Raw genomic sequence first — 26,433 nt, 5'->3', positions numbered from 1 at the left:
CACCTTGGGTACCCGTTGGGTGTTGATGTTTGGCCAAAGCAACTACTTCAGTGGATTTCACAGAAACTCGTTGCTAAGTTTTTGTATTGGAAGTCGCAGGCTTGGCCCTTCCATGTTCGCCTCAAAGTGGCTCAGACAATTATGTTGCCAATGCTCACATATTTCCTGCCCGCTGCTGCCTTGGACTACTACTACATTGAATGCGGTGACTTAGTACATTCGTTTCATGTTATGGAAGGACTCCTTGCATGCAAGCATTTCATGGATTTCTTGGTCGCATGCATGTATCCCCAAACGCATGGGTGGTGGGGCTATTTTGGATGCCGAAACTCATATGCTGGCATTATGTTGGTCTCTCTTTCGTGCCATGTGCTTGGATCATCACCCGTGGGTCTTTATAGCTCGTTATTTTCTGAAGGATCACGGACTTCTACATGGTAATACCCAAATTCGGAGCTCCTAGTGGCATGTTCTTAATGCAGGCTCACGGTTTTCTAGTCCTTCATCATCCCTGCTTGCTCATTTGGTATGTTCCTGGAAATTGGTTCTCTAGAAGGCTCAGTGGCATCCAGCGGAGGACCACTCAGCTACTAACTTTTTCCAACTGGAATTGTTGGTAGCCTCGCGATTACTTTCTTGGGAAGGCAAACATGAGCTCAGACCAAAATTTAACCGCATGGCATGTTTGGGCTTGACTTCAGTTGCAGATGCCACCCTCGCCAGCCGCAATGTGTTAATATCGTTTCGTATAGCCAGGAGGCTTTTCAGGATCCCTCGTGGATACCGTGACTTATGGGGTCGGCTTTTGATGGTACTCCAAAATAGACAACCCTTTCCTGCCCTTGCGTTGGATCGTCCTTGGCAGGACTGGGACCTTGCAGGCCGGCTGAATTTGGAAAAGGCCTCAGCCAACCAGGTGTATCATCTTCTGATTAAAGATCATCAATGGCTGCTTACTAAAGCTAATACTGTATGGGGTTTGCGTAAACCTCAGTCATGGTGGAAGGTAACTGTGATGGAGGGCTGGTTGAACAAGACACCTTTCAAATGCAAGGTATTTGTTTGGAGGGTGATGATCGGTGGTCTTCCCCTTGCTTCAGCCCTTTCCAAGCATCGAATCTCCAATGGCAATTGTTTCTTTTGCACCACTAGTGTGGAATCGGCTCGTCATCGATTTATTTCTTGCCCTCTTGCTAAGAAAATCTGGTCACTCTTATTGGCAGTTTGGCGAGCAGTGGTTGGCTTCTCGTTAAGCCCTTTTGACTGGGTTTTTGCGCGGCCCAAATACCCCACACCGGCTCAATTGCATATGAAGATCTTGTCAGAGATCATAGCCTGTTTTCAGGCAGCAGCTGCACAGTCCAGCTGCACAGTCGGACTGTGCAGTCGGACTGCCACGTGGCAGTCCAACTGCCTGCAGCCGATTTTTATCAGGCTGCGCCCTATTTTGGCGCCCCATTCTAGGCAGATTTTCGCCTATTTATTGCTGACGTTTTCAGCAGTCTGCCCACTATTCTCTGTCGCAGATTACAGACCGGTGCCGTGCAGATCTCTGTCTCTGTTCGCAGATTTCAGACAGCAGACAGTGCAGACTGCAGCAGACTTCGAGGTGGACAGCAGGTCGCATCGTCGAGGTGGAGACACGCAGTCCAGCGCACTGCGCCCGTGTATATCTTTGTATTCAGCATTCTTTATACAGCAGATCTTCAGTGTACACTGTCTCTTTCTCCCCCTTCTCTCTCTGCGTTCTCTCTCTCTCAGTCCTACGCTTCCGCACCGCTGCACTCTGACATGGTATCAGAGCAGTGTTTGAGGGCTGACTGAGCGCAGAATCAACCTGAAGAGGAGTTTCCATCGCGACACAAATTTGCGTTTTTTGCGTTTAAGGGCAGACAGGAGGGCTGCGCCTTGGAACAAGGCTGAAACGAGTGTGGGCGCACAGGAAAGGAGTACAGGTGGTGGATTTGCTGCTGTTTACTGCTGTTTGACGCGGAGAAAGTTTGAGTTTTCAACCTAAAAGTGCAGGTTTTGCTTTTTCATCGCCTCCGGCGGGTGAAGAAGCTTCGGGACGCAGAAGAGCCTTAGCAGGCTGAGTTTACCCAGTTAGAGGGGGCTGCTTTTGCGTTTGAGAAGGCATTGCAGGTGAAGATGTCTACAGAGATGGACTTGGAGTTCCAGGCGATTATGGACCGGAAGGTGCCTGTCCTACCGGCTCTTCCTACAGATCAGAAGCTCGACGGCGACAACTACCGCATTTGGCGCGTTATGATGTTGGCCATACTGGAGTCCTATGATTTGGCGGAGTTGGTACAGGAAGATATTGACCGGCCTTCGGTAAGAGATGAGTCCAAACTCTCTTCCGATGCTCGTGCGGAGTTGGCCAGGGCCCAGTCTCATTGGGACAAACTGAATGCCAGGATTCGATCCTTTCTCTTTCTATCATGCACTACAGCCGTGATCGCTCACATCGAGCACTTGACGGTGGCTCGTGAGATATGGCTGGAGCTTGATCAAATGTACAATCGGATGACCCTGATGAAGAGGGTTTCTTTGGAGGTACAGATGCGGACCTTGTCCGTCAATAAGTCTTCTTCGCTAAGGGAACACATTAACAAGCTAAGGCAGCTACAGATGCAGGTTCAGAATGCGGGGAAGCCGATCTCCTCCGAAGACATGGCGATTACACTCTTGTCCCAGTTGCCGCCACGATTCGGTACATTTTACTCTGCCCTTATTGCTTCAGGGCGAGAGTCTACTCTTCGGTGGGAGGAGTTGGTTCCTATGGTCTTGGACCAAGAGGAACAGTTAAAGGGACAGAATGCTTCCAAGACGGAGGCGTTGACAGGTCAAGCCTCTCAGAAGAAGGGGAAGGACCAAAAGAAGAAGAAGGGGGATAACAAGTCCAAGAAGGACAAGGAGAAGGACAAGGACAAAGACTCCACATGCCATATTTGTGGAAAGACTGGCCATTGGAAGAAGGATTGCCCTGACAAAGACTCGAAGGACACCAAGAAGAAGGAAACCAAGGATTCTGGAGCGGTGGCTGCACCCTCATCAGCTGCATTTCTACATCTAGTTGTCATTGAGGACGCTTCACCGAATGCTTCTGATGCTGCGATGGCGGCTTCCCAATCTCGAGAGTGGATTATTGATAGTGGTGCCTCACGGCACATGACTCCTTCATCGGATGGTGTTGCCCAGCTGCAACCTTCGCGTGGGCAGGTTCTCATTGGAGACAGCTCTTCAGTTTCTATTGCAGGTCGGGGTAAGATGCAGCTTATTCCGGATGGACGAGGTGGCACCCATACTTCAGAGGTTTTGCATGTACCAGGATTGGGGTACCATCTCCTTTCAGTCCATAAGATTTGCTCCCTTGGTCTTCTGGTGGAGTTTGACAGTTCTACAGTGCGAGTCCTTGATCGTGACTCGAGGAAGGTTCTATCATCTGGATATGAGGAGAACGGCATTTACAAACTGAAGTCTTCCACTGCCCTCTCTACTCTTCTTCTTACCTCACAGTCACAGTCTGAATTATGGCATGCTAGGTTTGGTCACCTGAACTATGACTATCTTCAGAAGGCGTCACGGGGACAGCTTGTTCGAGGGTTGCCGGATATAGTGGTGAGCCAGCAGCCATGTGTCTCCTGCATAAGGGGGAAGCAGCATAGGGATGCCATTCCCCACACCGCTTCGCGGCGGTCTACTTCACCGATGGAGTTAGTATCTACGGATCTATGTGGCCCTATGAGGAATGAGTCCCTGCGTGGGAGCTCGTACTTCATGCTGATCGTGGATGACTATAGCAGGATGACATGGGCCTATTTTTTGGCATTAAAATCAGAAGCTTTCTCGCACTTCAAGGATTGGCTTCTCTTTGAGGAGAACCGATCAGGCCGGAAGTTGAAGACCTTGCGATCCGACAAGGGAGGTGAATTTGTCTCTAATGAATTTGCTCGGTTTTGTGCAGATAGAGGAATTCACCAGGAGTTTGCCAATACGAATACTCCACAAGAAAATGGTATTCTCGAACGGAAGAACCGCAGTGTGATCGAGATGGCGCGCACCATGATGGAGCACCGACAGACCCCCCAGGTTCTGTGGGCCGAGGCTGTGGCTATTGCAGTCCACATCCTTAATCGATCTCCTACTTCGGCCGTGGAAGGGATGACTCCATTTGAGGCGTATTTTGGGTCGAAGCCAGATGTTTCTTACTTTCGGGTCTTTGGGTGTGATGCCTATGTTCACATTCCCAAAGCTCACCGTGACAAATTCGAAGCGGCTTCCCGCAAACAGGTATTTGTTGGCTACAGCTCCCAGTCCCAAGGCTACCGACTCTATGATCCCGTCAAGCGGGATGTATATACTAGCCGTGATGTGCGGTTTGTGGAGGTTCCAGCTTCTTCAACGGGTGAGGAGCATCCCGTTCTTGGCGATCCAGGGGAGAGTTTGGCTCCTTCTACAGTTCAACTGGAGCCTGTGCCGTTTGATTATGATTCTGTTTCTGACACAGAGTCTACTGTTCCACCGGATCCTTCTGAGGAGTTACCACCGGTGGACATTCCAGAGTCTTCTACTGATGGAGAACGTCGAGGGGAGGTTCGGCCTCCTCCTCGCTGGGCCCGTGACACACTCCGTGATTCAGGGATCGAGGGGGTTCCTGAGGAGTGGGGACCGCAGGATGGTCCGCGGCGGTCACGGAGGCACCAGGCGCATTCTTCGGAGCTTGTGTGCTCCAATTATTGTTTGATGTCCCGAGTTATGCAGGATCGAGAGCCCACCTCCGTGAAGGAGGCTTTACAGTCCGCCCCATGGAAGAAAGCTATGGAAGCTGAGTTGGAGGCTATTGAGAGGAATGGCACTTGGTCACTTGTGCCACGCCCCCCGAAGAAGAAGGTGATTGGAGTCAAGTGGGTCTTCAAGACCAAATATCTCAGTGATGGTACTTTGGATAAGCACAAGGCTCGCCTTGTTGCTAAGGGTTTTGCCCAGCGCCCAGGGATTGACTGTCATGACACCTTTGCTCCTACAGCTCGTATGGCAACCATTAGAGCTGTTATTGCTTTGGCTGGCCATAGGAGATGGCCTGTTTATCAGCTGGATGTGAAGTCGGCCTTCCTGAATGGTGATTTGAAGGAGGAGATCTACGTTGAGCAGCCTTCTGGCTTTGGTTCTTCGGACGGGAAAGTCTACAGGTTGAAGAAGGCCCTGTATGGTCTCAAGCAGGCCCCGCGAGCTTGGAACGAGAAGATTGATTCGTTCCTCCAGACTCAGTTGGGATATCGGCGGTCCAAGGCCGATCCGCAGCTGTATGTTCACACTTCCGAGGATGGTTGTGTGCTGTTTGTATTATATGTTGATGATTTGATTGTCACAGGTGATGATGCACAGCAGGTCCAGGAGACAAAGTCAGCTTTACATCGGACGTTCGAGATGACGGATTTGGGGCTACTCCATTTCTTTTTAGGACATGAGATTTTTCAGTCTCAGAGGGGGATCTTTCTCTCCCAACAGAGATATGTCCAGGAGCTCTTGGTGTCTTTTGAGATGGAAGATTGTCGGGCCCTCTCTACTCCTATGGATCCGAACTGGAAGGCCACTTCCCACTCAGCTTCTCCTTTGGCGGATGCTTCCCGCTATCGACAGTTGATAGGGTCTTTGATTTGGCTTCTCAACACCAGGGTTGATCTATGTTTTGCTGTTGGGCTCTTGGCAGGGTTCATGAGTGAACCCAAGACGGTGCATTGGCAGGCTGCTCAGAGGATACTTCGGTATCTGAGGGGGACGTCTGATTTGGGGATTCATTACCCCGCAGGGACAGATGGGTCAGATCTTGTACTTGCAGGTTGGAGCGACTCGGATTGGGCCGGTGACGTGGACCACAGGCGGTCTACAACAGGTTACTGTTTTACTTTGGGTGCAGGTGTTATTTCTTGGAGTAGCAAGAAGCAGCCCACGGTAGCCCTTTCGTCTACTGAGGCGGAGTATCGGGCCGCGTCTTCCACCACATGCGAGGTTGTGTGGCTTCGGAGACTGTTGGAGGAGCTTGGGTGCCCCCAGACTCGTCCTACATTGCTGCGATGTGACAATGAGAGTTGCATTGCCTTGGCAAGGAACCCTGTTTTTCATGCCCGGACGAAGCACATTGAGATCCAGTACCACTTCATCCGAGAAAAGCTTTTGGATGAGACCATCACTGTGGAGTATTGCAAGACGGAGGATAATCTTGCGGATTTGTTTACGAAGGCGCTTCCTCAGGCTCTACTTCGGCAACATTCCAGATCCCTCAGGCTTCTGCCCTGTCCAGGCTCTGAGAGGGGGTGTCAGAGATCATAGCCTGTTTTCAGGCAGCAGCTGCACAGTCCAGCTGCACAGTCGGACTGCCACGTGGCAGTCCGACTGCCTGCAGCCGATTTTTATCAGGCTGCGCCCTATTTTGGCGCCCCATTCTAGGCAGATTTTCGCCTATTTATTGCTGACGTTTTCAGCAGTCTGCCCACTATTCTCTGTCGCAGATTACAGACCGGTGCCGTGCAGATCTCTGTCTCTGTTCGCAGATTTCAGACAGGAGACAGTGCAGACTGCAGCAGACTTCGAGGTGGACAGCAGGTCGCATCGTCGAGGTGGAGACACGCAGTCCAGCGCACTGCGCCCGTGTATATCTTTGTATTCAGCATTCTTTATACAGCAGATCTTCAGTGTACACTGTCTCTTTCTCCCCCTTCTCTCTCTGCGTTCTCTCTCTCTCAGTCTACGCCTGCACTCTGACAGATCTTGTTTCACTTTCTTAGATACTGGGGCTGTTGGCACAATTGGACCATTCGGAATGCTTTTCTTTTTGATTCAGCCTATAATGTTCCGAGACATATTGCTAGGCTTAAAGGCCTTTTGCATTGGCAGATAGATCTCATTCGGCACTCTGACTTACTCCTGCGGGAGGACTTACTTTCCTGGCATATGGCAATTTCCTCTGCGTCTTTGCCATGACTTTTTATAACCCTTTTGTCGTTTACTACTTTAGAGAGAGAGAGATTTTACACATGATGGCTTAGAGCCATCGTGTATCTTGTAATCATGTAACCTTGTACCTTATTTCGTAATTAATACAATTATCTTTTACGGAGAGAGAGAGAGAGAGAGAGAGAGAGAGAGAGAGAGAGAGAGAGAGAGAGAGAGAGAGAGTTATATTAACGTCTTCTGAAGACCAAAACTGGCCTATGAGACAAACTGTGATACAACTGATGAGGTCCAGCTATCCAAAATAAAAGTGCTGAATGAAAAGCTAAAAACTTGAAACTGAAAATACGGTGCTGTGAGTGTATAAGTGTCGTGTATGTGTATGTGCGTATGTAGCTCTGGTACTCCAGATAATGGCTACAAAAGGGGAACAAATGTCGGCTGTGATAGGGGAACAACTGTCGGCTGTGATAAAGTGGTGCGATGTGTATATGTAACAGATGCAGGGAGAGAGAGAGAGAGAGAGAGAGAGAGAGAGAGAGAGAGAGAGAGAGAGAGAGAGAGAGACTCGGGAGGATTTGCATCCGTGGCATATGGCAATTGCCTCTGGGTCGTTGCCATGATTGGTGTAACCTTTTTAGTGCATTTTTAGTGCATTACTACGGGGATTTCCCACACGTTGGCCTAGGGCCCTCGTGTTTCTTGTAACCAGGAAAACGAGAGAGAGAAAGAGAGAGAGAACCTCTTCACATGATGGCTTTGTGTCATCATGTATCTTGTAATCAAGTAATCTTGTATTTTTTTCGTAATTAATACAATTACCTTTTACGAAAAAAAAAAGAGAGAGAGAGAGAGACACACGGAGACTCTGCTCGTGACAGGATGTTTCGTGTTGCCGCGATCTTCCCTGCACCTCCTGCTCGTTTAGGGCAGCGCCTCGACCCAGGTTCGAACGTGCACATAGAGCGAGAGAGAGAGAGAGAGCGAGAGCGAGAGAGAGTGATGGGGACAGAGGATTGTGGAAACGCGCCGCCGCCTGACATTTTTCTGACGCGTCTGGCCCTACTGTTGTCGGGGTCGTGTGCCCTTGCCTGCGCCTGCGCTGCGGGGCCCGCTGCCTGTCGCGTGTCCTTCACTGGCCCGGCATCTGTCCTTGCCGTCGCCCCTTGCCGCCTGCCCTGCTGCCCGTCCCTCCTGTCGCCTAGACGTGCGCTTGTTTCGTCGCCTTGGTCCTTCCCTCCTGTGCCCGTTGACCGCCGTGCTGGCCTGCCGCCCTACTGATTGTCTTTGTCCTGCCCAGCTTCGGCCCTGTACAGTTGCCCGCCCTGATTTGACTCTTTTTTGCCACCAAGGGGAAGCGGCCCGTCACACCTAGGTTGCCACACAGCGAGTGCGAGAGCGTGAGCCAGCAAGGGAACGAGGCCTTCTCTGCCTGTGGACGTGCCCTCTCTGCACAGCGGCCGTCTGTTTCTGCGCATGCGCTTCCTAAGCCCCTTCGTCAGTTCAGTGCAGGGTCCGTTTTGCCTGAGAGAAAGAGAGAGAGGCCTGTGTGTTTCTGCCTCCCGTGAGGTCTTCACTCGGTCTCTGACCCGCATACGTAGTGACACAATATGGCTGGTTTGGATCTGGCTTTTATAGACCAAACGGTGGGAGCTCTTGGTCCGGATTCTGATACTGAGGAACCAGAGGATATGGTTCCGTGCACAGAGGAGATGCCCCCTGCTCCTGACTTTCAGCCTGCGGGCAAACGCACCAAGTATACTTCGGAAGAGACAATGGATCATTAGGATCGTTCCTATGCTCAGGTTGCTTCTGATTCTGTGGACTCTCAGGATGTTGACTGGGAGCATTTGCTGGAGTTTGCCAACACTCTGCTTCGCGATTATGTTCAACATAATCAGGAAGTCTTTTCTGACTCTACAACGGAAGATGTTCTGGAAGCCACTGTGGACCCGAAAAATGTCTTGGGCTCCTTTTCAGTTTTTTATGAATGTGCTGTGATACTCTTCTTCACAGGTAGGATCCCACTGCTTTCCCGTATTCGCCAGTGGCTGCACAGTCTGCTACAAGGGGAATGTGTTGAAGAGATTTTTTTTGGGCCCCGAGGTTTTTTTGAGGTGCTGTTGAAATCTGAGACGCACCGTGCTGCTCTCCTGTTTAAATTGCCATTGTTCTTTGATCACCGTTTGGTCCATGTTGTGCCATGGCACCCAATGGCAGATTTTCAGCGCCTGTTGCAACGTGAATGCCCTGTGTGGGTTGAAGTGGAAAACTGTCCGGCTGTCTATTGGCCACTGTTAAAGGACGCCATGGCTGCTGTGGGCACTGTTCTGGTCCCCCCAAGCCTAAGGGCCATGAATCGTAACCGTTTGTGTATGTTATGGGACACTGCTAGGAAAAGGCCTGCTTGGTTACGTATTAATTGCTCTGGCATGCATTCTTTACATTTTCGTTTGAAATGGGGCAACTTTGCAGGACATTGCTTTTCGTGTGGAAAATTGGGGCATTTTATGGCTGAATGCCCAGAGAAGCACCACACTTTAGATGCTGGGCATGTTGCGCTGCCCATGGAAGATATGGTGTGTGATGCTCCGTCGCAGGATGCCACCCAACCACCTAAAGTTTTGGATAAAGGTAAACAACAGGTTTCGGGTTTGGATTCCCGTGGCAATGACTGGGTAGATGTACGCGCGAAAAAAGGCAACAGACTTGTTGCTAGCATGGTGGATACTGTGCCTACTGCCTCACCAGATTCCATGCGTACTTATATGCGCAGGAAAGAAATGTTGTCTTCACAGTACTCTGCTCTTGCTACGGTTTCCTTTGCTCCCCGTCAACAGCCCACTAGGAGAGTGTATTCGGATGGTCCAAAGGGTCCACCTGCTAAGCTGGCTTTTGATACTAGAGGTAACGTCATTATCCCATGGGATCGTCGTTATCCCCGTTCCATCCCTAAGACAGCGGATATGCCATCTACCTCCAAATCTGGTCGTTAGAACTCTTTTGCAGTGTTAGCTGATTTTTTGGATGAGGGAGTCCTGGACATTCTCGCAGAAAAGGTCAAATCAAGGCAAGCTGTGCCTCGTACCTGATTTTCTTTTGAATATACATGAAGATAGCCACGTGGAATGTGCGAGGAATTTGTTCTCGCCACAAGCAACATGCCATGTGGACTGTATTGCATGAGAATCAGTGGGATGTCTTGTGTGCTGTTGAGCACAAGAGTCACGGTGAAGTAGGAAAAGTTGTGGATTGCCATGGCTTTTGTTTGTTCTATGCAGGGACACATGCCAGGCAGTATTCTGGTGTACTCATGATTGTATATGAAAAATATCAGCCTGTTCTTATTAAGAATGATGTACATGGCCACTTTGTGGTGATTGAAGTTTTATTCGAAGGAGAGATCTTATGGTTACTTGGTCTCTATGCTCCGAATGATCCTTTATCTCGCGGGGAGCTTTGGCATACTTTGTAGACTTCCTTGTCACTTGGCAGACGGGGTTTTTTGATGGGGGATTTTAATATGTGTGTTGATTCTTCACAGTCCACATCAGAGCATTCGGTAATGGATGCGCCGGAAAGTCGTATGTGGCATGAGTTGGCTCTTGCCGTTCTTAAGCAAGATCTCTGGTCTTGGCTGCACCCTTCTTCTACAGGGTTTACTTTCCATTCCGCCCAGTATGCAACAACATGGTCGCGGTTAGACCACATATACATCATGCAGAATGATGATTTCCTTCCTGAGATGCTCGAAATGAAAGTGTTGCAGCAATATGCCTTGTCGGACCATTTCCCTCTACAGCTTGAGCTGCTTGCACAACCCATTGCACCTTTCAAGCAATTTTTGGATAGACTCCCTTTGCGTTTCAACTTGTCTTATTTGAAGCATGCAATCTTTCAGGGTTATATGCAGCAATTGATTGATTGATTCTTATTGGACTTCTCATCTCAGGGCACTGCTTCGTTTGAACGATTGCTCTCTAATGTGCAGCGGTTGCTCGGCAGTATGGGATCCATCATGCCTCTCTTTGTCGGCGGCGTCGACAAGCAGCGGACCTGCTGACTTTGGTTCGTTCTTTGCTGGTGGACACTCCAGATGATGTATTTCTGCTGTCATTGGCAATGCGTGTGGCTGATCTTATTAAAGAGTTTCAGTTGAAATCTTATCAGGAGGTCAAATTGCAACATCTGACGGAGACTTTGCAAGATAGTGCTTGTCAGACTCATAAGTTCTTTCGAGCTCTCCATGCCTCTCCTGCTCGAGAGAATATGACTAGACTCCAGGATGCAGAAGGTCAAATGGTCCTTGATCCGTAGACTATTGTGAATATGTGTAGGAATTATTTCCTCAACCTTCTTGGTTCCACTTCTCCACCTTCAGGCCAAATTACTCATGCTCATTCAGTTTTTTATGATTTGGTCCGCAATCAGGTTCCGCAGGACATGCAAGCTACTCTGGAGGCAGATATTTGTGAGGCGAAGGTTATGGATATTCTGTTACACTTGCCCAAGGATAAAAGTCCTGGCTGGGATGGTCTCACCAATGAGTTCTTTGAGATTTTTGCCACCCAACTCGCGAAACCATTGACGGCTTTGTTTCAGCAGGTGTGGGAAACGGGGATCATGCCTTCCTCATGGAAAGAAGGTCTTATTAAATTGCTTTCAAAAGTTCCTTCGCCGTCTATGTTGAAACATTGGCGCCCAATTTCTTTGATGGGTTCTATGTATAAAATCTTTTCCAAAGTAATGGCGAATTGGCTCCATAAGCATCTTCCTGCCATTGTGCATCCTCTCCAATATGGTTTCATTAAGGGCTGAAACATTCTGCACAATGTATTAAATGCGCAACTGGCGATTGATTATGCAAGGCATTCTAATCAGGAGGTCGTACTGGTTCAGTTGGACCTGGAAAAGGCTTTTGATTATCTGGACTGGTCTTTCATTGCAGAACTTATGTCCACTATGGGCTTTGGTGCTCGGATGTCTCGTCTGATCTACACTATCAGTGCTGCAGCGTCTTCGCGAGTCATGCTGAATGGAGGCGTAACCAAGCCATTTGTCCTTGCCCGCTCTGTCAGACAAGGGTGCCCTTTGAGTCCTCTTTTCTTTGCCCTTACGACTCATCCAGTTCTTTCGATGTTATCTCATATGGCAGCTTTTACTCAGTTGGCTGGATTGTCACTTCCCTCTGGACAGCACTTCATTAGTCAATCTTTGGCTGATGACAGCTTTATGATTCTGCGTGCGGACAAGGATAACCTTCGCAAAGCATTAGATGTTTGGGCTCTCTTTGGTCAAGCTTCCGGTCTTCGCATCAACGCTTTGAAATCAGCCATTCTCAGCTGCATGGAGTCGGATTTGCAGTCATTGGACTGGCAGGGAATGGTTGTTCCCCGTGGCTCCATTGTTAGGCATCTTGGGTACCCGTTGGGTGTTGATGTTTCCCCAAAGCAGCTACTACAGTGGATTTCACAGAAACTGGCGGCTAAGTCTTTGTATTGAAAGTCTCAGGCTTGGCCCTTCCATGTTCGCCTCAAAGTAGCCCAGACAATTATGTTACCAATGCTCACATATTTCTTGCCATTGCTGCCCTGGACTACTACTACACTGAATGCTCTTACTCAGTCTATTCGTTTCATGTTATGGAAGAAGGATTCCTTGCATGCAGGCATTTCCTGGATTTCTTGGTCGCATGTGTGCACCCCCAAACGCATGGGTGGAGGGGCTATTTTAGATGCCCAAACTCATATCCTGTTACTCCGTTGGTCTCCTTTTCGCGCCATGTGCTCGGATCATCATCCATGGGTCGTTATAGCCCGTTATTTTCTTGAGGATCACGGGCTTTTGCATGGTAATACCCAAATCCGGAGTTCTTGGTGGCATGTTCTTAATGCTGATTCTTGGTTCTCTAGTTCTTCTTCATCTCTGCTTGCCCATTTGGTATGTTCCTGGAGATTGGTCCTTCGGAAGGCTCAGTGGCATCCAGCGGAGGATCGCTTAGCTACTAATTCTTTTCAATTGGAATTGTTGGCAGTCTCGCGGTTACTTTCGTAGGAAGGTAAACGTGAGCTTCGACCAAAATTCAACCACATGGCACGTTTGGGCTTAACTTCAGTCGTGGATGCCACCCTTGCCAGTCGCAATGTGTTGATATTGTTTCGTACAGCTAGGAGGCTTTTCAGGATTCCTCGTGGATACAGGCATTTATGGGAACAGCTTTTGATGGTGCTCCAGAGCAGACAACCCTTTCCTACCCTTGCTTCGGATCGTCCCTGGTAGGACTGGGACTTTGCAGGCCGGCTGAATTTAGAAAAGGCTTTAGCTAACCAGGTGTATCATCTTCTGATTAATGATCATCAATGGCTGGTTACTAAAGCTAATACTCTATGGGGATTGCATAAATCCCGGTCATGGTGGAGGGTAACTGTGATGGAGGGCTGGTTGAACAAGACACCCTTCAAATATAAGGTCTTTCTTTGGAGGATGATGATTGGTGGTCTTCCGCTTGCTTCAGCTCTTTCCAAGCGTCGAATCTCCAACGGCAACTGTTTCTTTTGCACCACCAGTGTGGAATCCGCCCGTCATCGTTTTATTTCTTGCTCCCTCGCTAAGAAAATTTGGTCATTCTTGTCAGCCGTTTGGGAAGCGGTGGTTGGTTTCTCGCTACGCCCATTTGATTGGGTTTTTGTGCAGCCCAAATATCCCACACCGACACAGCCACATATGAAGATCTTGTTTCACTTTCTTCGATATTGGGGCTGCTGGCACAACTGGACCATTCGGAATGCTTTTCTTTTTGATTCCGCCTATAATGTTCAGCGGCATATTGCTAGGCTTAAAGGTCTCTTGTATTGGTAGATAGATCTTCTTCGGCACTCTGACATGCTTTCTCGGGAGGACTTACGTCCTTGGCATATGGCAATTTCCTCTGTGTCTTTGCCATGACTTTGTAACTCTTTGGTCGTCTGGTTCTTGTAGAGAGTCAGTGTGTACACACGGTGGGGTAGAGCCATCGTGTATCTTGTAATCATGTAAACTTGTACCTTTTTCGTAATTAATACAATTACCTTTTACGAGAGAGAGAGAGAGAGAGAGAGAGAGAGAGAGAGAGAGAGAGAGAGAGAGAGAGAGAGAGAGAGAGAGAGAGAGAGAGAGAGAGAGAGAGAGAGAGAGAGAGAATGAGAGAGAGTTATATTAACGTCTACAACAGGCTAGATTGGCCTATGAGACCAAAATGTTGCATACAAATGTCTGGGAGATTTCAAAAGTCCCAGTGAAGCTAACATTTATGCTATGTTGAACTAAATTGAGTAGGTACAAAATGATATCTGGACTAGATACAATCTAGAGGTACTCCCAGTGCGGTGTGGAACTGCTCCTGGGGTGTTCATCCTAAGATGTCCCGCATGGGTTGGTCTAGCATGGAGAGGCTAAAGCGGCGAGGCAGGGCCCTCCGATGGCGGCGTAGTATCCCTTGTATCTTCGACCAGTGTCTTCTGCGGGGACGGGGGCCAGCGGGGCGTGGTCGCCGGGCTTTAGCTCTCGCTGTGGCTATTTCTAAGGTGGTCCCCGGGGGCCGAGAGGCCGGTTGGGCTGGTGGGGCCTCGGTGGTGGGGAGGTAGCTGTTATTTGGTAGAAGTCGTTGAGTGTGCGTTGGTTGGTGGCTCCTTGTCTTTGCTCCGTGGTTCGTAGGAGGTGGTCTCTGTGGCGTCGTATTTCCAGTAGAAAGAGCCCCAGGCATCTCTGGTCTTTGAATTCCATCACCTTGGAGAGTGGTCCGAATCCTTCGCTGAATAGGCAGTGGAAGTGTCCCCGGATTTCGTAGTACACTGGGCATCTACAGATATAGTGTTCCTCTGTCTCTGGCTCGAGATGGCAGAGCTGACAGATTCGGTCTTCTGGGGGGAGGGGGTTGGCCCCGTATTTGCCCGTTTCGACCCGTAGTTGGTGTGAGGACGTGCGGATCTGTCCGATGGCACTTCTGACCCCGTGAGACAGGTGTGTGTCCATGTAGCTTGGGCGGGTGATGAAGCCGTCCAGGGAGATATGCAGGAAGTGTTCTCGGTAGAAAGCCTTCTTGGTTCCTAGTTCCGATGTGGGGGTCACCCATGTCCTGGCGGTGTTTGTCTGGATGATATCCATTCTGGTGATGCGATTTACCTCCTCTCGGCTGAGCTCCAGATGTGGGCAGTCTAGGCTGTATTGTAGTGGGGGGAGGTGGTCCATGTGCAGGCCATGGAGCCGTAGTCAGGTCTCTGTTCGGGCATACCAGCACTTAGTGTCCCCTTGTGTTGCTAGCTGTTTGGATGACTTTAGGGCGAGTCTGGGGTACCGGTGCCGGGGCAGCTCCCATATTCGGCGCAAGAAGGTCACGGTCTGGAAGAGGGCCTCAGCCACGAGGGGCGGTGCCCCCAGCTCTGCGCGGATGATCTCGTGTGGTACAGAGGGCTTGCTTCGGATCATCCGTGAGATCATAAGTATTAGGGGTCTCTCCATCTGGTCCCATCCCTCATAGGTGGCCTCCTCCTTAGGCAGTGGCTGATCCTGTGGGGCCCTCCGCGCGTGGTAGAGATTGGACCCCCATATGGGAGCCCCATACAGGAGGGCTGGTGTGACCAAGGTGTCAAAAAGCCAGAGCTTTGTGTGGGGTTCCTGGAACTGTATGCGGGCACATTGGTTCTCCATTGACCCGAGGGCTGCATAGCCTCGGGTTAGTCTATCTTCCGCGGCTTTTCTCAGGGTAAATCTCGGTCCAGAGAATGTAATCCCCAGATAGATGTATCTTTGGACCACGTCCACGGTTTCTCCACCGTATGTGAAGGGGGGTACCGACCGTCGGAGCCATTGGGTTGACGTGTTGAACACCATGACCTTGGTTTTCCCCAGGTTCACAGTTAGGTCTTTGTCTTGGCAGAAGGCCTGTAGTGCGTCCAGTTGGCGCTGCAGCCCTTCGGGTGTGCTGGAGATGAGGACTATGTCGTCCGCATATAGTAAGATAGGTATCAGTGTCCCTCCCAGGCTCGATCCCTCCTCGCCCTTCGACATTGGTGAACTTGATGTAAAAGGTCGTCAGAAGGAAAGACAAGATGGGAGAACCTTCAAGCACAATTTCTAGTGATATTTTGCAGCAATTAGTGCAGAATATGAATATGCTTATAGAGGTACAACAACAACAATAGGTGATGCAAGCTTCTGCTCAAACAGAAAGTGTTGTGATAAATGCTTTGTTGGTAATGGAGCGTGAGATGAAGTTGTTTAATGGCAGGAATGTATCTGCATATTTGCATACCTATGTTTAAAAGATGAATTTCTTTCTCAACTTGCATGGAGCCGATATTTTGTACGGGTTACTGTACATGAACTGAAAGCTCGAGTTACTGAATTGTATATGCATGATGCTGACTGGGTAGCTTTCAAGAAGTTACTCAGGGAAGAATTTTACATTGAAGACACTAGTTTGATTACCCGTAAGACTTTCCAAGAGTGGGTTCTACAACCCAATAAGGGTCTTGTGGCTACAGAGTTATTAAGAGAATTTGAAAGTCGGTTCGAGTAGTTAGATCTTGCAGAACAACAAGCTCTTGCAAGTCAGAAAATTGAATTATTTCTACAAGGAGCAGATCATGAGCTTCAAGAGATGCTTGATGATTTGTTAGAGGATCAGACTACACAGACGTGGCTTAAAACAGAGTGGAGGTATGTTAAGGAAGTTGTTACTAGAGTGGTGAAAAAGCATAGAAGAAGAGAAAGATTGTATGTATCTAGCTTGCCTACTGATACGGGCAAAATAGTTGATGTATCCAGTAAGTCATCCACGTCTGTGGCTAATCCTATGGCGACACCAATGTTCCCAATGTTAGGGAGAAAGATGTATTAGATGAATTGGTCAAAGGCATGCATGATCTTCAGTTGAAGGTCGCAAAATTGGATGAGAAAGGACAAGAGGAAAGGGGATAGATAACAGTCCCTAAACTAGGAAAAAGATGTATGTGGTGTGATAGTTTTCTGCATGAAAGGAAGGATTGTGTTGCTTATGAGGAGGCCTTGGCACAACAACTCATCTTTTGGAAAGATGGCAAGGAATATCAATATGGAAATAACATGCTACTCTAATCAATCAGCATGACATGCATTATGGGATTGCCTCTTGCTTTGAATTCTGGAAAGGGAGGTATGCAAAAGTTGTTGGAAGACTTGGCTGTCCGAAATGCTTATGCGGTTGTATATGCTTCTACTTTTGGTCTACAGTTGGATAGAATGCTTATGGACATATGCTTTGCATGCTTCTTAAAAGAGAAAAGCTACTGATAGTGTAATGTCTTATGTAGGGCAATACATTCGTGACATAACTAGTTGGGAATCATCAGTAGATGCATATTCAGTGGATGCATATTTAGCAAAAGGAAAAAACACGGATGTACTTGTTGAAGAGAAACAAAAGAGATATAAAGATAATGCAGGGATATCTAAGAGAGTGTTAAGAAGAAGTGTGGATTCTCCTAAAGTTGCAAATCAGCCACCTCACGAGCATGTTATGGAAGAGGTTGGGCAGGAGTAGAAACAGGATAGCAAGCAAGAAGGCAAATAGCTGGGATATAAGTTATAGTTTGATATTGAGATAGCCATGGATGCCTTGGAAGATCCTGTAGTGGAAGATTGAGCCATTGTATATGTAGATTTTCTTAATGCATGTAAAGCGGTTTACAAAGCTCATGTTTTACTTGATGCAGGGACTCAGAGAGAGATTGATGAAGTGTTGGATGCACATGATTTGCAAGATACAGTTATCATTTATGAGTCATTTCATGAGCTCGAGGATATACCTTTAAAGGATGTTAAATGTAATGCTCCTCCACAGCTAGAAAATGTTTTGGATGCTTTGTCAGAGGCCTTGATAGGCGATTCAAAGATGCTTCAAGATATGGACTGTTGCACTAAGTTTGGTGATTGTCAGAATGTGTTGGATGCAAGTGAGGCTCGGTTTATGCTTGATGTGGTACACAATTGTTAGTATAAGCAGATTTCCATGGGCTCGACTTTGAAAGAGCAAGCTTTGTTTCCAGCAGCCTTTGTCAGTGTTGTTCAATAGATTTTAGGTTGCAGACTGTGGAGACTGCCCTCGGGGTTGACAGAGACTGAGATCTTCGAGGTGGAAACATATGCAGATATTTTCTCTGCACCCATATATAATTCTGCATCTTTATATAGCATTCTTCACTGCAGATTTTCTGTGTTTCAGTGTCTCTTTCTCTCTCTCTCTCTCTTCTCTCTCTGTTCAGTCTTTGTCTTGGTCATTCGCTTTCGCATTGCTTCACTCTGACATGGTATCAGAGCATTGATGGACTAACCTAGGGTGGACCCATGTGAAGAAGAGATTTCAGTGTGACACAAGGCTGCGTTTTCAGCATTCAAGTGTGGGTAGGTGGGTTGCTCGTTAGAACAAGGCTGAGGTGAGCGTGGGCGTTTGAGAAAGGAGAAGATTTGCTGAAGCTTTTGTTGTTTTTTGCTGCTAGAGAAGGAAGAAGGCTGCATTTTGGGCCTTCAAGTGCAGATTTTACTTTTTCATCGCCTTTGGTGGGTGAAGGAGCAGGACGAGCGAACCATAGCCCTAGCAGGCTGTATTTTCACAATCAAAGTGGGCTGTTCTTTGTGTTTTGTGTACGCATTATAGCTGAAGATGTCTTCTAAGACCGAGATAGAGTTTCAGGCAATCATGGACTAGAAGGTGCCTGTCTTACCGGCTCTTGGATGAGATCAAAAACTTGATGGCAAAAATTACCGTATTTGGCGGGTCATGATCATAGTACGGGGGAGTTTCGAAAACGGGGGAAACGGAAATGGGAAAAACCGGAGTTTCGGAGTTTCGGCCAAATTTTGGAAACGCGGAAACGACATTTTGGATTGTACACTAAAAAAAATACAGTATTATGTGGGTATGTAAATATATCAATGCCTACAACAACATGTACCCAAATTTCATACAAAACTTTGAGTCTTTATGTTATATGATTAAAATCATAATTCATTACACATTTCACGAGTCACGAGTGACGAGTCATGAGTGAAGATTGAGGAGTCAAGACTGAGGACTCAATGGTTGAAACTTAAGACAACTTAACACAATTAAGACTCAAATTTCAAAACTTAAGGCAACACAATAAATTAAAATTTATGACTCATGTGACGTGAATAATCTATGATCTAAAGAGCAGTGAAGAATGACATCAAGAACAATGGACCAAGAATCAATATGCATAATAAGTGGGATCAAGATACAATGATAGTAACTATGTCATGTGAATAATTTGTCAAAACTCCAAAGTCCAGTGAGGCTATAAGTATCAACATCAATGAACAATTGGCAACTCTAGTCTGGACTTTGCACTGCTAAACTGACTCCTGTATATCATGAGTCATGAGTCATTCGGACTTTGAGGATTTGTGCACCATCTCCTCGTCCGACTCCAAGGACCCTGATCCAGAAGTTGATGAAACAGTCTTAGCCTCATCCTCAGACTCTGGCTCAGACTCTGCTTGTGATGCACAACCACGTGTGGCCCTCACTCTAATCCTCCTTTGTGCACGAGTCTCATGCACCGGTGTCGATAGCTCCTCATAGAGCATGGAGTAGATATCCCACTCCTCCTATGGTATCTGCGGAATTTCATGCATCTTCTTTATATCAATCTTGTCAACATTGGGCTTCATGGAGTACATGAGACACCTCACACGGGATGATATAGACATGATGAGAAGAGTAGAGGATGATTTGCTAGCATTCCGCAATCATTCTCTTTATTTTGGCCGACCCACAGCTAGGCTTCGAGAGACACAACTTCTCAATCTGTCTCTTGGTGGGAGAAATACGGCAATTGTGCTTCTACTTTGATATGTGATTGGTGACTTTATATTTTGAATCTTGATTATCTAATGCATTATACAACCTAGGTAACAAGTTCTATAATCTATTGCCCACTCAAATGTTGATTTTGCAACATGCATATTAGAAATTGCCAATTATTTAATTTCAATTCCTTAAATTTGACTAGAAACGCATTGCCATTCGGATCCTCTCGTAAGATTGTAGTTCAAGGCCTGCTAAAAGGAACTGGAGCACATGGACCCTCTTCCACACCAAAAAGAAAAACAAGCTCACAACTGCCCAGCTGGAGTGTTTAGTATTTTGCCATTGCAATCTCCAGCTTCTTGAGAGGACCACTTTGTCCCCTGAGCCTTCATAGGTAAACTAATAATGATTAGTATTATGTATAATTAACTTTTTAACCTTGAGTCCTTGACACTTGACATTGCTAATTTGCTTGGAACTTGGATTGTAAATTGTAATATGTATAAATATTGAACATATTAAATCTCCTCTCATATGATATATCTTTGTCTCGTTCACCTTTACATGCTAGTGTACTGTCCCTTGCTATGCCAAAGGGGATGTAAGATATGTGCGATAGCATAGATTGGTTTATGGAACCAATCCCATCGTGCATTCCACACTGCACGAATGTCATCAACCCTATAGATAAAACAAGTTAAAAAATTAGAAGTTAGAATAATGATCAATCATCAAGGAGTCATTAATACCAAATAATTACATGTGTAAAAGTTAAACAAAAACTTACTTGTCTTGGGGCAAAAAGCTGTTGTGAAGCAAGGTCTCACCAATTTTATCCATATACTCATATAGAAGCCCCAAAGTACTTCCCTCCATATCAGTGATGTGCAATACAGTGTAAATAGGAGTGAGACTTTTCACCAATGCCTCTGCCTCAACCCACCAACTCTCATTTAAAATATTGCGCTTAAAAGCAAGAGCCTTTGGAGACTCTCTCTCACTCCATGTGAGCCATTCCAGGCATGCAATGGTCCGTATCAAATTTGGATGGACCCATATCAACCTCTCGAATACAATAAACATATAAGTAAATCTAGTGGTGGAGGGTTTCAATAGCTCAAGTGTGCTATTGGCTCGAAATATGCTTGTGACGGATGGCCTCTTCTTCACAAATCTTACCATGCTTGCTACCATCTTGAAAATGTCATCCACCCAAGATATTTTTTCAACATCTTCAATAAGCAAGTCAAGGCGATGGGATACACATGGAGTCCATACTATGTTAGAAAACTCCTTCTCAAGCATACGTCCCATAGACACACAATTGCTTCCATTATCAGTCACCACTTGCACCACATTTTGGACTCCTACGTCCATGATGATCTCTCGCATGTGCTTCCAAATGAAAGCTCTTGTGATGGTAAGACCTAAGGCAGAGGCATCGATAGCCTTAATGAACATGGTGCCTTTATATGAAGACACCAAAACATTGTAAACATTCCTTTGGCGCATATCTGACCATCTATCACATAATATTATGCATCCATATTTCACCCATGTCTTCTTCAAGGGCTCCAATTGAGTCTCTATGGATACTTTCTCCTTTCAAAGCTCTCATGTGTGTAATATATCTGCGGATGGGCCTTCCCACTCACACCCTATGCGGCTTACTGCCTTGATTATCTTTTTCCATTGATGTGTAGTGGTCGCATTGAAAGGGATAGCACACCGAATAAATAAGCGTGTGATTTCCCTAGTTGCCTCCACAATTACCTGTCTCTAAAGTCCTACATGGATACTTGCACCATGCAAGGAGCCCTTTTGCCCACCACCACTGGAAGATGGGAACGGGTTCCTTTTTGCACTTGGACCCGATACAGATATGGATGCACTTCTTTTTGATGGGCCACTGGCACCTCCAATTTGGCTAGCGCCACTAGGCCCACTAGCCTCTCTTTGCCCCACTTGTGCTTCATTAGCCCGATGTGGTGTTGGATGAGAGGATTCATCCTCTTCTAGCTCCATATCCATACGCTTTCGGTGTGAAAGATGGAGACTTACTGTTACTTCTGCCGACATACTTGCGTAAGGCCCAATGCCTTTGTTGGGAACGCATGCCAAGTGGTCTTTCATGTGCGTTACACTCCCTGGTTTCTCCAATCCACAATAGTTGCACCGTCACTTTTTTGATCCGTCGGACCCCTCGTATCTCGTGATTGGAGTGACGTGTCTCCAATATAGGTCAGGTGCCATGATATGATTAGCCTTTAGGACCTAGATAATGGATTAAAGGAGGAGGAGAAGAAGAAGAAGAAGGAGAAGAAGAAAGAAGAAGGAAGAAAGAAGAAGAAGATGAAGAAGAAGAAAGAAGAAAGAAGAAGGAGAAGAAGAAGAAGAAGAAGAAGAAGAAGAAGGAGAAGGAGAAGGAGAAGGGGAAGAGGAAGAGGAAGAAGAAGAGGAAGAGGAGGCGGGAGTTGGATGTCCGAGGGGAAGGAGGTGAGAGCTGTTGGAGTGTGCCATGCGCGTGAGTTGGGAAGGAGAATGCCTGGAAACACAATCCGGCGTTGATAACCAGCTCCGAAGCGGGCCGCAGGATTGCGAAACGGCAATCTGCCGTTTTCGTTCCGGTCCGAAACGGCCGGTTTGTTTCGGCGCTACCGAAACAGCGTTTCAGGATACTATGGTCATGATGCTTGGCATTTTGGAGTCGTATGATTTAGCGAAGCTTGTTATGGAGGCTATTCATTGCCTTCTTCGCGATATGAGTCCAGACTCTCTTCTAGTGATAAGGTGGAGTTGGCAAAGGCTCAGGCACATTGGGATAAGCTCAATGCTCATATTCGCTCGTTTTTATTTCTCTCGTGTACTAAAGCTATTATCTCTCATATAGAGCATTTGACGGTGGCCCGGAAGATATGGCTGGAGCTTGATCAGATGTACAATCAGATGACCGTCGTAAAGTGAGTTTCTTTGGAAGTGTAGATATGGATCATGAGTGTCAAGAAGTCATCTTCTATGCGGGAGCATATCAACAAGTTGAGGCAACTTTAGATGCAGGTTCAAAACGTAGGGAAAGTGATCACTTTTGAAGACATGGAAATAAGTCTTCTTTCACAGTTACCGGCCCGCTTCAGTGGTTTTTATTCCACCTTGATTGCTTTAGGGCAGTCTGAGACTCTTCGATAGGAAGAGTTGGTTCCTACGGTCTTGGACTAAGAGGAGCAACTGAAAGGAACCAATGCTTCAAAATCTGAGCCCTTGGTTGGTCAGTCCTCTCAGAAGAAGGGAACAGTCCAAAAGAAGAAAGAGGACAAATCTAAGAAGGACAAAGACAAAGAGTCTACTTGTCACATTTGTGGCAAAACAGGTTAGTGGAAGAAGGATTGCCCTGACAAGGAGAAGAAGGAGGAGAAGGAGAAATCTTCAAAGGATTCCGGAGTGGTGGCTGCTCCCTCATCAATTGCTTTCTTGCACTTAGAGGTGGTTGAGGATTTGACCTTGACAGCTTCTGATGCTGCGTTGACGGCCCCATACGCCGAGTGGATTGTTGACAGTGGTGCCTCTCGGCATATGACTCCTTCAGTAGAGGTGTTGCTCATTTGTGGCCTTCGCATGGCCGGATTCTCATTGGTGATAGTTCGTCTATTCCCATACAGGGATGGGGCAACATGCATCTTATTCTAGATAGACGTGGTGGTGCCCATACATCTAAGGTACTTTATGTGCTAGTTTTGGGGTATCATCTTCTTTCAGTGCACAAGATTTGCGCCCTTGGCCTTTTGGTCGAATTTGATGTGGATTCTTTTTGAATTCTTGTTCGAGGATCGAGATAGGTTCTTTCTTCAGGTTATGAGGAGAATGGAGTCTACAAGTTGCGGTCTTCTTTTGCCTTGACTTCTCTTCTTCTTGCCTCTCAAACTTAGTCCGAGCTTTGGTATGCTTGGTTTGGCCACCTCAATTATGATTACCTTCGGAAGGCGTCAAAGGGACAACTTGTTCAAGGTTTACCGGATATTGTGGCGAGCCAGCAGCCTTGTGTATCTTGCATCCGTGGGAAGTAGACTTGTGATGTTGTTCCTAGCAAGGCTTCGGGGGGGCGGTCTTCAACATCGTTGGAGCTTGTTTCTACCGATCTTTGTGGACTGATGAGGACCAAATCCCATAGAGGGAGCTTGTATTTCATGCTAATCGTAGATGATTACAGTAGGATGACATGGGCTTATTTCTTGAAGGTGAAGTGGGAGGTTGTCTCCAACTTTAAGGATTGGTTGTTCTTCAAGGAGAACCGATCAGGCCGGAAGTTGAAGACCTTACGATCGGATAAGAGTGGAGAATTCGTTTCTAATGAGTTTACTTGTTTTTGTGCAGATCGTGATATTCACCAGGAGTTTGCCAATTCAAACACCCCTAAGGAGAATGGCATCGTGGAGCGGAAGAATCCCAGTGTGATCGAGATGGCTTGTACCATGATGGAGCATCGTTAGACACCGCGGCGTCTATGTGCTGAGGTTGTGGCTACCGCAGTTCACATCCTTAATCGTTCCCCTACTTTTACTATGGTTGGTATGACTCCTTATGAGGCATACTTTGGGTCCAAGTTAGATGTTACATCTCTTGGATAGGTAGGGTGCCACGTGGCAGGTAGTCGTAGGCGCCACGTGGTAGGTAGTCCACCAATTGCAAGCACCATGTGGCATGCAGTTGGATTGCACCAGCCGGCTACATTAATTGCAGACGACCTACATTATTTTGGGCATTTTTTTCAACCTACTCGTAGGCTTTGTTTCTAGCAGCCTCTGTCAGTTGTGTTCCACAGATTTCAAGTTGCAGACTGTGGAGACTGCCCTCAGGGTTGATGTAGACTGAGATCTTTGAGGTGGAGATATATGTAGATATTCTCTCTACACCCGTGTATAATTGTGCATCCTTATACAACATTCTTCACTGCAGATTTTCTGCGTTTCACTGTCTCTTTCTCTCTCTCTCTCTCTCTCTCTCTCTCTCTCTCTCTCCTCTCTCTCTGTTCACTCTGTCTCGGTCATTTGCTTCCGCATTGCTTCACTCTGACAAATTAGTCCTTGATTTCCAAAGCATGTAGTAATGGGACAAATGCCTTTGTTGTGTTGGCAAATTTTCTAGATGAAGATGTTCTTGCTGTTTTGGCAAATAAAGCTGCAATGAGATAGCTGCAACCCCCACCCTTGATCTCCCCTTTTCATCATGAAAGTTGCTACATGGAATGTTCGGGGTATTTGTTCATGTGGCAAGCAGCATGCTCTGTGGTAAACCTTGCACTCTATTCTATGCCGGTGTTTCTATGGGAACCCATTCCAGTGTGTTGCTAATTGTTCAAGAGAAAATTAAGTTAGTAATGATCAAGAGAGATATATTAGGCAGATTCATAGTTATGGAAAATAACTTATGATGGGGAAGTGCTATGGCTAGTGGGCTTGCATGGTCCTAATGATGTTTTTGGTCATTGTGAGTTATGGCACTAGTTGAGAGTATGCCTTTCCCTTTAAAGCCAGGACTAATCATGGGTAATTTCAATATGCGTGTTGACCCATTTCATTTGACTTCTAGACACACACTCATGGATGGCCTTGAATGCCAAGACCAGAACACCTTTGCTTTAGTGGTTTTGCACAGGATGTGCGGTCTTGGTTGTCTCCTCTAGACCATGGCTACACCTTCAATTCAACAGAACACTTGGAAACCTGGAGCCACGTGGATCGGCTCTATGTTATGCATGAGGATTCCTTTTTTCCAGAGGTTTTGGAAATCAAGGTTTTGTAGGTCTATGTTCTCTTTGATTACTTCCCCGTGGTATTTGAGGTGCATATGCATGCTGTCGACCCCTTTCGAGCGCTTTTGAGCAAGCTGCCTTTGCATTTCAACTTCTCCTTCCTCTGGCATGAGATATTTAATGGCTATATGCAATAGTTGCCAAATCAATTTTCATTGGATCTCTCGTCTCAAGGGGTGGCTTCCCTTGATTGGTTGATATGCAATGTGCAAATGGTTGCTAGACAATATGGAATACACCATGCTACCTTGCACAAGCAAAGGTTGCAGGTTGCTAAGCAACTCTTAGCTTTAACACGCTCCGTTTTGATTGATTTGTTTCATCTCCATAAGACTGGCGCATCTTGTTGATACTTTTCAAAAGAGATCATACTAGCAGGCGAAACTTGCTACCCTTTTAGAGGGATTGTAGGACAATAATTGTCAGTCACAAATTTTATCGGGGCTTGCATGCTTTCTTTGTAGGGAAAATGTGGTCCATTTGAGCAACCCTGTAGGTGAAATGGTCACAGATCCTCAAGTAATTGTGCAAATGTGCAAGAACTATTTCATGGACTTGCTTGGATCGCAATTCTCTATTTCTCCTATAATTGGTATGGCTTGCTCATTGTTTTGTGACTTGGTTAAAGATCAAGTCTCACCAAATGTTGCCCATAGTTTGGATATGGATATTACACAAGATGAGGTGATGGATGTCCTATTGCTTTTGCCTAAAGATGAGTCCAAGGTGGGATGGTATCACTAATGAGTACTTTGAGGCCTATGCAACCCACTTGGCTGCACCTTTGACGTCCTTAAGCCAGCAGGTTTGGATGACAGTGCACATG

At 46.9% G+C, this 26,433-nt stretch overlaps 2 protein-coding genes across 5 annotated transcripts in view; one reads left to right on the top strand and one right to left on the bottom strand.

Annotated features, from left to right (window-relative positions):
- The window catches only part of LOC148022081 (mechanosensitive ion channel protein 1, mitochondrial-like), a 166,153-nt gene that overhangs the window by 4,576 nt on the left and 135,144 nt on the right, over window positions 1-26,433 (top strand). The gene's annotated exons all lie outside the window — the stretch shown is intronic.
- Window positions 20,107-21,880, bottom strand: LOC148022085 (uncharacterized). The gene is made up of 4 exons (XM_087698070.1): window positions 21,601-21,880; window positions 20,589-21,387; window positions 20,378-20,482; window positions 20,107-20,200 (listed from the first exon to the last, which is right to left on the bottom strand). Exons 1-4 carry the CDS (start codon window positions 21,878-21,880, stop codon window positions 20,107-20,109), a joined length of 1,278 nt encoding a protein of 425 aa, XP_087554196.1.

This window comes from Lygodium microphyllum, chromosome 17 (assembly GCF_053477565.2).
Source record: "Lygodium microphyllum isolate KBCC chromosome 17, Lygodium_microphyllum_v1.1.10, whole genome shotgun sequence".
Taxonomy (NCBI): domain Eukaryota; kingdom Viridiplantae; phylum Streptophyta; class Polypodiopsida; order Schizaeales; family Lygodiaceae; genus Lygodium; species Lygodium microphyllum.
Note: the sequence above shows the minus strand (reverse complement) of the source record. Positions and strands in the feature narration are given on the sequence as shown.

What these genes read in the sequence shown, in the direction of transcription:
- LOC148022085 (XM_087698070.1), bottom strand. Translation starts at nt 21,880, where the DNA reads ATGTCGGCAGAAGTAACAGTAAGTCTCCATCTTTCACACCGAAAGCGT. An exon ending in GGGCTCCTTGCATGGTGCAA is followed by an intron (nt 21,388 to 21,600) that starts GTATCCATGTAG and finishes AAGTATCCATAG; the next exon opens with AGACTCAATTGGAGCCCTTG. An exon ending in CTTTGGCATAGCAAGGGACA is followed by an intron (nt 20,201 to 20,377) that starts GTACACTAGCAT and finishes AATCATTATTAG; the next exon opens with TTTACCTATGAAGGCTCAGG.